Source organism: Cebus imitator, unplaced genomic scaffold, assembly GCF_001604975.1.
Source record: "Cebus imitator isolate Cc_AM_T3 unplaced genomic scaffold, Cebus_imitator-1.0 Scaffold18, whole genome shotgun sequence".
Taxonomy (NCBI): Eukaryota; Metazoa; Chordata; class Mammalia; order Primates; family Cebidae; genus Cebus; species Cebus imitator.
The window spans coordinates 6,321,321-6,335,223 of record NW_016107333.1 but is presented as its reverse complement, the minus strand read 5'-3'; the positions used below and the strand labels follow the sequence as shown (position 1 = coordinate 6,335,223).

The 13,903-nt window shown below is 45.4% G+C and overlaps 1 protein-coding gene across 1 annotated transcript in view; it reads left to right on the top strand.

Moving 5' to 3' along the window:
* The first annotated feature begins 957 nt into the window (after window positions 1–957).
* CEP250 (centrosomal protein 250) overlaps window positions 958–13,903 on the top strand; it is a 52,730-nt gene continuing 39,784 nt past the window's right edge. The window contains exons 1-9 of the mRNA XM_037734429.1: window positions 958–1,330; window positions 3,764–4,052; window positions 5,187–5,243; window positions 7,527–7,609; window positions 7,837–8,002; window positions 8,760–8,866; window positions 9,099–9,350; window positions 11,700–11,796; window positions 13,552–13,653. Of these exons, the coding sequence (XP_037590357.1) occupies window positions 3,867–4,052; window positions 5,187–5,243; window positions 7,527–7,609; window positions 7,837–8,002; window positions 8,760–8,866; window positions 9,099–9,350; window positions 11,700–11,796; window positions 13,552–13,653 (1,050 nt within the window). The 5' untranslated portion in view covers window positions 958–1,330; window positions 3,764–3,866. The remainder of the gene's footprint in view (window positions 1,331–3,763; window positions 4,053–5,186; window positions 5,244–7,526; window positions 7,610–7,836; window positions 8,003–8,759; window positions 8,867–9,098; window positions 9,351–11,699; window positions 11,797–13,551; window positions 13,654–13,903) is intronic.

The following is a 13,903-nucleotide window of genomic DNA, read 5'->3' as shown; positions in this document are numbered from 1 at the left end:
TGCTGAGATAGGATCTCGCTCTTGTCACCCAGGCTGGAGTTCATCTTGGCTCACTGCGACCTCTGCTTCCCAGGTTTAAGCAATTCTCCTGCCTCAGCCTCCCAAGTAACTAGGATTACAGGTACCTACCACCATTCCTGGCTAATTTTTTATGTTTTTAGTAGACATGGGGTTTCATCATGTTGGCCAGGCTGGTCTCGAACTCCTGACCTCAAGTGATTCTCCCGCCTCAGCCTCCCAAAGCACTGGGATTACAGGTGTGAGCCACTGCATCTGGCCATGCAAATCATTTTTTGAGATAAAGCACTGGGATTACAGGTGTGAGCCACTGCACCTGGCCATGCAAATCATTTTTTGAGATAAGTGGGATATATAAAAATAGAAACAAAATGAAGTTGCTTTATCTCTATAACCTCAGTTTCCTTATCTGTAAGATGAGGGGGGTTGGACTAAATTTATAAATAGCTTTAAAAATGTTTAGTTATCTCTTAAAGTAAAACAATTATATTATTCTAATATAATTTCATTTATTTGCTGAAGTATTACTAATACCACCTTGCAAATAATGTTTACAAGTTACTGACAGCCTTATCCTAAAAGAAAACTTAATGAGGATTCATGGAACTATGTGTGACAGGACTGCTTATTAGAGATATTAGGTTGAACTACATGAAATTGTCATTTTTTGTAGGTAAAAAATAATGGATAGGGCTGGGCTTGGTGGCTCACACCTGTAATCCCAGCACTTTGAGAGGGTTGGGCCAGAGGATGGCTACCTGAAACAAGGAGTTTGAGACAAAGCTTAGGCAACATAGCAAAACCTTTTCTCTACAGGAAAAAAAAAATGGCATGGTACCATACACCTGTAGTCCCAGGTACTCTGGAGGCTGAGGCTGGAGGATCCCTTCCGTCCAGGAATTTGAGGCTGCGGTGAGCTATTACTGCACCACTGTACTCCAGCCTGGGTGACAGAGCTAGATGCTTTTTCTAAAAATAATAATAATAATAATAATAATAATAGGATAATATTAGCAATTTCATGTGGTTCAACTTAATGTTTTGGGATAAGGATTCAACAAAGTGTCAGGGGGACTTTAGGGCCTCATAAACTCCCATTATATGCAAAAGCCTGGCTCAGCCCTCACAGTACTAGGAGAGAAAAGGCTCCACAGTTCCCTTGAGGCAACTTGGATCTACATTGTTGTAGGTAGAGTTGTTGGCAGAAATCCTGGGATAAGAGAACAGTTTCCTGGAAGGTCTGTGCCTCCAACCAGCAGAAAGGGATTGAGCTTCATTGAACTCAACAGAGCCAGCATTTCACAGCATCATGGTGAGTTGGTCACACAGCGTTGGCAAAAAGGCTGAAAAGAAGGGTGTCGTAGTATGGGGAAAGGTTGTATTACCCTGGTTCATAGGCTAGGAAGAGGCCTAGAGTACTGGTGCCACCAGGTCTTTATTGGTGCCATTTTATCCTTTCTACTTTATGCCTTTTCCTTACTGCCTAGTACAGGCTCTGCAAACTTAAGTATCTTTGATTGTTCAGGAGGTCATGTAAATTAGTAAGCTGAGTTTTCCTCTGTAGTGCTACTATAACAGAAACAATAGCATAGTTGCAATGGTAAATGACAACTGAAATATGTGATCATTGTGAAGGAGAGAATCGATGTGTGTTTAGGGGAGGCCACGATGTACTGGAGAGCACATGCCCTGAGTAAAGGGCGCAGGTACTATTCACCTGTGTGGGACACATGCGCTGTCTAAAGGCCTATTCACCTGGACGACTGGTTGTTGCCTTGTGGGAATATGGGTCAAACATCACTACGTATTGTGATTTTCCAAAGGAGCCAGAAATATGGATTTTATATACATTCTCCCAGTGACAAATGTTGGCATCTAATTTGAATTCCTAAAAACAATTGTGTGGGCCACACAATGGCTGAAAAGAGCTAGCAGGGCACTGATTTGTAATCTCTGGCCTAAGGTTTAGCTCTGCCAGGAGTGAGGCTCACACGCATTTCCTCATTGGACATTGTTGACAACTTTTAATTAAAATGAATTAGATGGCTTCTGCCTTTGAGGTGCTCATGGATTAGCAGAGAAAGTTAACAAGTAATGATGATAAAATGTAGAGTAGACATCAGAACATACATATTCTCTCTGTGTATATAGCTATAAAAGTGATGAACTCTTCCTGGGTTCATCTGGAAGGACATGATAGGATGTGGCATTTGAGCCAGGATGTGGGAAATCGTTAGTTTGGTGCATTAAAAGGATTTGGGGCCCTTGAAATTTCTACTGTATGCAAATGTTAGGTTTGCATTTGCTGTATATACCATTTTGTTAATAGGTAGTTGAAAATACAAATAATTCCTTAGCCCTGCTGGTGAAAGTCATAAAATAAGAGAACTCTTCCCTGGCCCAAGTTACAGGATAATTGTGTGTTTTAGAGGCCTAAGTAACTCAGAGGTCATGTAGCTCAATGGCCTCATTTCTGGACGAGAAAGGGAAGTAGCACATCTGAGGTCACAGAACCCATTGGAGGCAGAGCTTGGACTAGCACCCAGAACTCTTCTTTACCACCATGCTTTCCCCTCTCCTGGGTATCTCTGAAGGTCACCGTTAAGCTGGTCGCCTCTGCCTGCGGTGGCCCATTGCCCTGTTTTTGGCCCAGCTCCTGGTGGGTGAGGGGGTTTGGCTATCCTGCCTCCACTGGTTCCTTCTCTCTTTTGGATCCCTTGCCTGAAATGCCTGCTACCCCTTTTCTTTGTCAGTCAGATTACTTGTGTTCAAATCTCTCATCAACCACATGCAAGCTGTGTGGCCTGGTACAAGTTTTTTTTAACATTTCTAAGCCTCAGTTTCCTCATCTATATATAAAGAGTTGTAATAGTACATTCGATGAAGTGTAATGGGAAGGCATTGGAAGGTTTCAAGATTTTTGTAAAGACAAAATGACATAATGCATATAAAGCACCTAAAGCAACAGCCCTCCAGAAGCACTCAGCAAGTATTAACTATGATGATGATGATGATTCACACAGTTCACAGCTCCCCAAGCTGGGTGAAGTTCTCTTCCTTTGTTTCCTCATACTATTTTATTATTATTATTTCACATGCCACATTATATATTGTAATTGTGTCTATTTCACCTGCTAGACTAAGAACACCTTCAGCAATTCATTCAACAAATGTTTGTGAGCCACTGTGCCAGGCACTAAGGATGCAGTCATAAACCAGAAGCTCTTGGTGTAGTGCAGAGTTCCAGAAGGCATGCCAGGAGATACTAGCCCTATGAGCTTGTCTCATGGTTAAATTTGGGGAAATGATGCTCATCATAGCGCCCCTCAGAGATGAGGGTCCCTCTTAGTATTTAAAATGTTCTGGGCCTGGCATAGTGGCTCACGCCTATAATCCCAGCACTTTGGGAGGCTGAGGCAGGCGGATCACGAGGTGTCAGGAGTTTGAGACCAGCCTGACCAATGTAGTGAAACCCCTTCTCGACTAAAAATACAAAATACAAAAATTAGCTGGGTATGGTGGTGTGTACCTGTAATCCCAAGTACTCAGGAGCCTGAGGCAGGAGAATCCCTTGAGCCCAGGAGGTGGAGATTGCACTGAGTTGAGATTGCGACACTGCACTCCAGCCTGGGCGACAGAACGAGACTCTGTCTCAAAAAAAAAAAAAAAAAAAAAAGGTTCGGAGAAGTCTTGTAAATAGTAAAAGAACAGTCCTTTCAATTTGACTATGTGCTTTGGTCCCCAGTTCAAGAGAAGGTTGAAGTGGCATGGCAATGGTTAGAGACCCTACTGGGCGTGAACAGTCTCTGGCTACCTAGGGATCTGTGGGCTTACTGCATTGTGCCCTCATGGAGACACGAAACTCTGGGTTGAACAACATGAAGCCCCCATCACTGCGGCTAATGCTGGAAGAGCAGGTGCTGGCACTACAGCAGCAGATGGCGGAGAATCAGGCAGCCTCTTGGCGGAAGCTGAAGAACTCCCAGGAGGCCCAGCAGAGACAAGCAACTCTTGTGAGGAAGCTGCAGGCCAAGGTGAGGCAGCTGCCCTTTTGGGGAGGGGAAAGAGAACAACCACCACAGCTGGGTGCTGAGGTGAGAGAAGGGTTGTAGGAGGCAGAGCCTTGTGGGAGTGGCCTGCACCTAGCTTGGTGAGATAAGACCCAGACCTTCTAGCTTTCCTGTCCAGCTTCTCTTCTGATGCTCACAACTGTTCCTTGAAGTACATATTATATCCTTTTTATTTTATTTTATTTTATCTTATTTTTGAGATAGGGTTTTGCTCTGTTACCCAGGCTGGAGTTCAGTGGTATGATCACAGATCACAGCAGCCTCAACCTCCTGGGCTCAGGCAATCCTACTGCCTCAGCCTCTCGAGAATCTGGGACCATAGGTGTGCACCACCACTCTCGGCTAATATATCCCTTTTAAAGACAAAATTCACAAGGGTTAAGTTAGTTATCCAGGTTTGCTCACCTAGTCTAGAACCAAAGCCCATGATCTTGCCTATACGATATAATGCATATAGCAAGTGTTATTTAAATGTCCAAATAAGGCCAGGCACGGTGGCTCATGCCTTTAATCCCAGCACTTTGGGAGGCCGTGGCAGGCAGATCACAGGTCAGACATTCGAGATCGGCTCGGCCAACATGGTGAAACCCCGTCTCTACTAAAAATATGAAAAAATTAGCTGGACGTGGTGGTGCACACCTGTAATCCCAGCTACTCAGGAGGCTGGGGCAGGAGAATCACTTGGACCCGAGAGGCAGAGGTTGCAGTGAGCCGAGATCACACCACTGCACTCCAGCCTGGGCAATGGAGCAAGACACCATCTAAAAAAAAAAAAAAAAAAAAATTGGATGTGGTGCCGTGTGCCTATAATCTCAGCTATTCGGGAGGCTGAGGTAGGAGAATTGCTTGAACCCAGGAGGCAGAGGTTGCAGTGGGCCAAGATTGCAACACTGCACTCCAGCCTGGGAGACAGAGTGAGACTCCATCCCAGAAAAGAAAAAAATGCCCAAATAGAAACTATAAGCTGTTATGGCCTTACCTCACTGTCACCCCCCAGTTCTGTTCATAGCAAGTTTGCCTAAGAGCCTCAGGGGCCTTTGCCGTGGGCTGTTTGTGCCAGCTGTGTTCATTGCCCAGGGCCTCTTCTGTTTGCCACAGGTGCTGCAGTACCGGAGCTGGTGCCAAGAGCTGGAGAAGCAGCTGGAAGCCACTGGAGTGAGTGAGGTTGAGTTCTGTGAGGCCCCTGGATCCTCAGTGAATATATTTGTTAGGTTTCCTGTGTTGACTGAGAGAGGTTGGAGTGTACAAGGAGGTGTTCGGTAGGAGTCTCTCTTTTTCACCCTCTGAGAGCTTTATCACACTGACATCTTCATCAGACCTAGCTGGCCTGTCAGTTTCCAACCCGCAGTTCTCAAAGGATGAAATGTAAATTAGATTGGGAGGAGTGTGGGATTAGCGGGAAGAAGTACATGTTTCGTCCAGCAGGTGTCAGTGTTTGTCTGTCATAGAAAGATGCAGGCCTTTCCGGGCCTACAGCATTGTCTGCAGCAGAGGGATGTCTGTGCTGTTAGAACTGGCTTTGAAAAGCTCTTTTATTTGCCTTTGTTCTAGCTCACTCTCAGCACCTCCTCACATTTTCCTCAGAAAACTTCTCTCAGAGGAAAGAAAGAACCAAGACTTATTGAGCACCTTCAATGCAGGCCAGGCAGCATGAGGCACTGTCATATGCAGATGGTCCCCTTCTTAGGATGTTTGCAAATTTTCAACTTTATGGTGGTGTGAAAGCTATATGCATTCAGTATGCTCCTTGGGTTATGATGGGGTTACGTCTGGATAAACCCATTGTTTGGGGTTGTTTTGTTTGCTTGTTTGGTTGGTGTTTGTTTGTTTTGAGACAGGGTCTCACTGTCGCCCAGGCTGGAGTACACTGGTGCCATCACAGGTCACTGCAGCCTCAACCTCCTAGTTTCAAGCAATCATTCCACCTCAGCCTCCAAAAAAGTAGCTGGGACTACAGGCACATGCCTCCATACCTGGCTAATTTTTTTATTTTTTGTAGACACAGAGTCTCTCTATGTTGCTCAGGCTGGTCTCAAATTCCTGGACTCAAGCAATCCTCCTGCCTTGGCCTCCCAAAGTGCTGGGTTTACAGGTGTGAATCACTGTGTCTGGCCCAAACCCACTGTTAAGTTGAAAATATCATAGTTGAAAAGGCCGGGCATGGTGGCTCACTCCTATAATCCCAGCACTTTGGGAGGCTGAGTTGGGCAGATCATGAGGTCAAGAGTTCGAGACCAGCCTGGCCAGCATGGTGAAACCCCATCTCTACTAAAAACACAAAAAATTAGCTGGGCATGGTGGTGTGTGCCTGTAATCCCAGCTACTTGGGAAACTGAGACAGGAGAATCACTTGAACTCAGGAGGCAGAGGTTGCAGTGAGCTGAGACTGCACCACTGCACTATAGCCTGGGCAATAAAGCGAGACTCTGTCTCAAAAAAAAAAAAAGAAAAGAAAATGTCATAAGTTGAAAACACACCTTTAAAGCAATTTTCAGAAGGGAATGATATCACCTTCATTTTGTAGCTGAAGACACTGTAGCTCCAAGAAGTTAAGTGACTTCCTAGGCTGGGTGTGGTGGCTCACACCTGTAATCCCAGCACTTTGGAAGGCTGAGGTGGGTGGATCACTTGAGGCCGGGAATTCAAGAACAGTTTGGCCAACATAGTGAAACCCCATCTCTACTGAAAATACAAAAATTAGCCAGGCATGGTGGTGGGTCCCTGTAATCCCAACAACTTGGGAGGCTGAGGCAGGAGAATCACTTGAACCCAGGAGGTGGTGGTTGCAGTGAGCTGAGATCATACCGTTGCACTCCAGTCTGGGCAACAGAGTGAGATTCCATCTTCAAAAAGAAAAATGAGGGCCAGGCGTGGTGGCTCATGCCTGTAATCCCTACACTTTGGGAGGCTGAGGCAGGGAGATCATGAGGTCAGAAGATCGAGACCATTTTGGCCAACACAGTGAAACCCTGTCTCTACTAAAAAATACAAAAATTTAGTGAGGTGTGGTGGCAGGCGCCTGTAGTCCCAGCTACTCAGGAGGCTGAGGCAGGAGAATCGCTTGAACCTGGGAGGCGGAAGTTGCAGTGAGCCTAGATCATGCCGCTGCACTCCAGCCTGGGTGACACAGCAAGACTCTGTCTCAAAAAAAAAAAAGAAGTCACTTCCCAAGGTCAAACAATTAGTGTAGTGGAAGTTAAGGCCATTAGTGAAAGATGTATCACTTCTTAGATTGAAGATTCTTTTTACTACCAAAGGCCGCCTTTCAGGAGCTCACTTTTGGAGTGAGGAATGCAGTGATTGAGAAGAGAAACGTATTGCTAACAAAGGGTAGAAAGAATAGAAAGAAAGTGGACTGCCATGGAAGGGAGCCTCAGGGAACTGGTCTGAGTGACATTCTCTTCGGAGGTAAATAAGGCTTGTCTCTGTCTGGCCCAGGGACCAATCCCCCAGAGGTGGGAAAATGTGGAGGAGCCAAACCTGGATGAGCTGCTGGTTCGATTGGAGGAGGAGCAACAGAGGTGATGGACCCCAAACTTTCTGACCTGGGTAATTGGCCAGTGGGTGGAGAAGGCTAATGGGAAACCTCTGCCCTGAGGACTAATGTGGATTAGAGCCATGGATTTCAGCCGTAGCCCTCTAATTCCTTGCAATGGAAAATTTCAGTGGTTGCCATCTTACTCCCAGGAAGTCCAAGGGTTGGACCAGACCTTTATTTTGCACCTGCTTTTACCCCTCCCCAGTGCAGGTGTGAGAGTCTAGCAGAGGTGAACACCCAGCTTCGACTGCACATGGAAAAAGCTGACGTGGTGAATAAAGCCCTTAGGGAAGATGTGGAAAAATTGACAGTGGACTGGAGCCGGGCCCAGGATGAGCTAATGAGGAAGGAGAGCCAGTGGCGGATGGAGCAGGAGGTAGGAAGAACAGGGACTGGAACTGCGAGAGGAAGGCTGTGCACTCTGGATGCTGCCCTGGTCAGTATTGGAAGGGGTTAACTTCAGGATTTAGATGGAAACTGAGCTGTTGCTGTTAAAGTCTCTGACCATTCTTAACCTGCCCATGCTGGCAGCTTCATCCTGCTTGGGCCCTCAGCTTAGACCTGCCACTACCTGCCTAGCCTAGGTTCTGTTGGCAGGTAGCATGACACTCAAAGCAACTCTGTTCCTGCAGAAGTGACGCCTTAGGTTTTCCATGGATCTGAAAGCTTATTGACTCTCCTGGTCTGGAGGCCTTGCATATCTAGATGCTAAAGAGGTATATATTGAAACTGAATAGGAAAGAAAGACCAGTTATAAGCCCTGCGGAATTTTCAGGTCCCAGCTGAAGGAAACAAATGTTTCCTGCACTTTTGCTTTGCTTTGTGCTAGGTGGTTTATGTATATCATTGACTCTCCTTATAAGTCTGCTCCCATTTGTTAAGCAGCTACTGTGTGTTCTTTTCCAATATGGCCCAGAGGAAAGCGACATACCATCCTAGGCCCTCTGACCTCTCAAATCCCACTGCCAACTTTATTAAACCCTTCAGCATAACCTGGATAGATACCCATTCATAAACGATCTCCTGTAAGTCCCTCCTTCCTTCCCCCAGTAGTCAGGAGGAATCCAAGACTCTTGTGTTGGCAAAAGATAGTCCTCTGCCTTTTGGTATGACCTGGGTTTCTGAACACACAGTTCTTCAAGGGCTACCTGAAAGGGGAGCATGGTCGCCTTCTCAATCTATGGCGGGAGGTGGTGACCTTCCGACGCCATTTCCTGGAAATGAAGTCAGCTACTGACAGGTCAGTGTGGGGAGAAGAAGGGAGGAGGTTTGCCCCTGCCAATTCTGGACTTACAATAGTGGGCTGCTATAGAAGTGGGATCAGCTATGGGGGTGGGGTAGGCTGGGGAGTTGGTGGTGTTGGAAGCAGGTGATTTTTCCCAGCTTTGCTCCTCATGCTTCACTGGGCCTGATCACCACACTCCCTTCCCTGGTTCGTAGTAGAGTCTGCTATTTTCCTTGCTTGTACTCAGAGATCTGACAGAGCTAAAGGCTGAGCACGTGAGGCTTTCAGGGTCCCTGTTGACCTGTTGTCTACGCTTGACTGTGGGAGCACAGTCTCGGGGACCTGACGGATCTGGGAGAATGGATGGGCGGGAACCAGCCCAGCTGCTGCTGCTACTAGCCAAGACCCAGGAGCTGGAGAAGGAAGCCCATGAGAGGAGCCAGGAGTTAATACAGCTGAAGAGTCGAGGGGATCTGGAGAAGGCTGAACTGCAGGACCGGTGAGATGGCCTGGTGTCCCAGGAAGGGTTTGCTGAGAGAGAGCTGACTCCTTAGAGGGTTAAGGACAGGGAGGGGAGATGCCAAGAACATTTCTACCATGGAGGGGAAGAAGATATGCCTGAGGGAGTCTACTTTGAAACCTGATGCCACAGTTGGGGCTTGTACTCATCTCTGCCCTCAGCCTGTCTTTCAGCCCAGTTTCTCTCCTGTTGATTTATGGAGCTAGCTATGACTCCATCCTCCATGAACACCAAACTACTTGCCATTCCCAGAACAGCCAAGCTCTTCCCTTTCCCTGCCTTTGTACCTGCTGACTTTAGTCTGGGAAGCCTCCCTCCCTTTTCTCTCTGCCTTTTCCTCTAAGGGATAGTTCAAATATTACCTTTTTTTTTTTTTTTTTTTTTGAGACAGAGTCTCACTCTGTTGCCCAGGCTGAAGTGCAGTGGCACGATCTCAACCACTGCTACCTCTGCCTCCCGGGTTCAAGTGACTATCCTGCCTCAGTTCCCAAGTAGCTGGGACTGTTTACAGGCATGCACCACCACATCTGGCTAATTTTTTTGTTTTTAGTAGAGATGGGGTTTCACAGTATTGGCCAGGCTGGTGTTAAACTCCTGACCTCAAGTAATCCACTTGCCTCAGCCTCCCAAAGTGCTGGGATTATAGGAGTGAGCCACCACAACTGGCCAAAATGTCACCTCTTCTATGAAGCTTTCTCTGACCTTAGAAGCCAAGTAAGTTATTGTGCTCTTGTAGTCCTTTGACTTCTTATTACAGCATTGATCTCACTGATGATTTAGTTTCCCCCACCTTTTTTTTTTGGTTAGGCTCTTTTAATTTTTGGATTATAATGAAGTAGGTTTTTTAAAAATGATGATGTAGAAGGGCAGGGAAATGAGCAGAGAGCCCCAATGAATCTGAGGACAAAGTTCATATATGCCCATGACTAGGGTTGTGTCTTCACCTGTTGGAGATACATACATAAAATGCAGGACTATTTTGTTTTGTTTTTGCTTTTGGAGGCAGTGAGAAGAACAAAGACAGAGACCACGTCTTAGTAAGTTTTGTGTTTCTAGTACTTTGTACTTCACCTGCCATATAGGAGATACTCAATACATTTTGTTTCTGTGCTTTTTGAGACAGAGGCTAGCTCTGGCTATAGTAGACACCCAGGCTATAGTATAGTAGTGCAAACACAGCTCACTGCAGTCGTGACCTCCTTGGCACAAGCAGTTCTCCTGCTTCGGCCTCCAGAGTAGCTGGGACTACAGGCACACACCACTATGCCTGGCTGATTTTTTTTTATTTTTTTGTAGTGGTGGGGTCTTGCTGTGTTTCCCAGGCCAGTCTGGAACTCCTGATCTCAAGCAATCTTTCCACCTTGGCATCCCAAAGTTCTAAGATTACAGGTTTGAGCCACCATGCTTGGCCAATAAATGTTTGTTGAGTGATACAATACTTAAACAAATGACCATACAGTGAGTTAAGGTTCTTAGAGATGGTATAGGATAAAATTACTAAGACTTTCACTGAGGCAGGAGGTTCACTTGAGCCCAGGAGTTCAAGACCAGCCTGGGCAACACAGTGAGACCTTGTCTCTACTAAAAGTAAAAATTAAAATTAAAAAAAATAGCCATGTGGTGGCATGCACCTATAGTCCTAGCTACTTGGGAAGCTGAGGCAGGAGGATTGCTTGAGAGTGAGCTATGACGGCACCACTGTACTCTAGCCTGGTCAACAGAGCAAGACCCTGTCTCAAAAAAAAAAATATTGAAACAAAAATTTAACCTTTTAGATAGCATTCATTCAAGAAATATTTATTTAGCTACTCACATATTACCAAGCAGTAAGCTCCAAGATATAATGTTAAGTGTTTGGTGATTTTGCGGGACCTTGAGTTTAATATCAAGAAGGTTGACCATAATCTTCCCCAAATTGCCCTTCCTTTTTCCCTATCAGAGTCAGAACCTCAGGCTGGAGGGACCTTGGGACTATCCCTTGTGGCAATTCTGATGTTCTTATTGGCTTCAGGGTGCTTGACTTCAAGATCAAGCGAGGCCTGGAAGGGCCTGGGCCAGGGCTTTCCTTCAGCTCTCGGGCCCCCAAACACGTGTTCCAGCCTTGAGATGTGGTAAATCCCTGCATGTGTCTGAGTGATTTTTTGCCTCCCCACTTCAAGGCTATAGCATCATGTGGTCTTCAGGGAGTGCAGAGGGGCTGGGGGTGCTAAGGGATTTTAGGGTGGCCACAGTTGGGAGTGTCTGGGGTTGGGGCTGGGGTGTGCTACATCGGAGCTCTGTCCACATCCATGGGTTGTTCTGGTGACAGTGCTATGCTCTTCTCTTTAGGGTGACTGAGCTCTCTGTTCTGCTGACCCAGTCTCAGAAGCAAAATGAAGATTATGAAAAGATGGTAAAGGCTCTGAGAGAGACACTGGAGATCCTGGTACATGACCCTTTGTTCTGGAAGGGAGCAGGGCATGGGCTTGTAGGTTTCTTATCCTATATGGACAAATAGTGCAGGATACCAGTTAAATAGTCCATGATGAAATCCTCTGAAGCTAAAAAATAAATTTTGGCTGAATCTGAAAATTAATTAACTCATTCATTTATTCAATGAATAAATGTTATTGACTGTCTACTATCCCCTACTGTATTCCTGGGGATATTGCAATGGCATGCATATACAATATGCCAGAGACTTGGCACATAACATTCAGAGACACATTAGCAAATTAGTGAGTTACCAGGAAGCGGATGTGTGGAGAGATTTAAAACCTTGTCACTTGGAAAACAACTGAGGAGTATGGCAGTGTTTAGCCAGGAGAAGAAAGAGCCTGAAGCTTATTGAAGGCCCTTGAAGACATGATAGCTGCCCTCACATATCTGAAGGACTGACACTGGGAAAAGAGAGTTTATGTATTTAATGTTTTCTAGGCCAAAACCAATGTCAATAGCTAGAAGTTATTAGGGGAGTAGATTCTGACTCACAGTTAGAGCTCTTCAATAGTTGGACAGCCTGTCTTGTGAAGGAATAAGGTTTTGGTCACTGGCTTGACATCTGCCAGGGATGTTATCAAAGGGATTCTCTAAGGTTGGATGTTAGAGCCCTCTGGCTTGATATCATGTTTCATCTCTGCAAGTTTTCAGATTCCTGATGTTAGGTAGCTCCTGAACCCCTATTCATATACATACCCCTAGTCTTCTCATGCAAGCTGGGATCAATCAACAGGCATTGTAGCTTTCTGATTCCCCCGACCCTTTTTTTTTTCCCCAGGAATTTGCCAATTCAGAATATCCATGGGGCTCAGATAATGTAAATAAATGAAGTGGGTTCAGTTGTAAGAATTCTGGTTTTCCAGTGCTGTCGTATTTAGTTTTCAGTACTGCAGGGAACACTTGAGCTCAGTATTAAGGAAGCCATGAGGAGTGATAGGGATTGTGAGACCTTGAAGAATAAATGTCTCATCTAGAGGAGGCATCCACCATTCAACTTCAGTAAATCATTTCCATGTAGGAATGAGGCTGGGTGTGGCCCATTTTTAACGTTTTGGGAGAAGCCAGAAATTTATATTTTTAATGTAAAATCTTTCCATTTATAAATGTTGATTCAAATTTTGTATAAGCCAAATAAAACATAGTTGCAAGTCTAAGTCTTCACGCCTTCACTAACACAAATAGGAGGGAAGAGAGGAACTCTAGAGTCTTTAAGATTATGTCTAGCTTTGGGGCTAGAGGATTCGCTGGTTTAGCATTAGGTCTCAAGCATCCATTTACTGTTCAGAGACAACAGCCATCCCCCATCTAATAATAGCTTACATTTATTGAACATTTGCCTTGTTCCAGACGTTATGTTGAATAACTTGAATGCATTTTTCATTTAAGCCTCAAAACAAGTAGTTACTGATAATTATTTCTGTTTTAAAGAAGCCCAAAGAAATAGTTGCCTATGGTAACCAAGCTAGTAAGTGATAGAGCAGGAATTCTAATCTGTGAAGTCTAATTTGGAACTCATAATCACTTAATCTAAACTTGTAATCACCACATCACATTGTCTTCAGACTCTTCGGATAACATATTAGCATTCACGTATGGTCAGGGGAAAAGTGGGGCTGATAGAATAGGTGGAATGAGGGGACCTGGAATAATAAAATCACTTTTGATAGTTTGGCTCTGAGGCTGTATTCTGTTCCCTGGTCAGGAGACAAATCACACAGAGTTAATGGAACATGAAGCATCTCTCAGTAGGAATGCCCAAGAGGAGAAGTTGTCTTTACAGCAGGTGATCAAGGATATAACCCAGGTACTGGGAAGCCTCCTATTCATGGTAACCAGGTTATGCCTCTTCTCCCCGGGTCTCCATGTCCTTTAAGTCCTGCTTAGATTTCCACTCTCTGAGGTTTGGGGACTTAAAGTCTTTTGGGGATAAGTTCTGTGTTTTCGAAGACCAGACCCTGAGATAGCTATGCATTCATGTGTTAGCACTACCTGACAGGATAGGCCCTCTTTCCTGTTTCTAGTGGCAGTTCTCAGGGCAGAGGCTAGATTCTGGT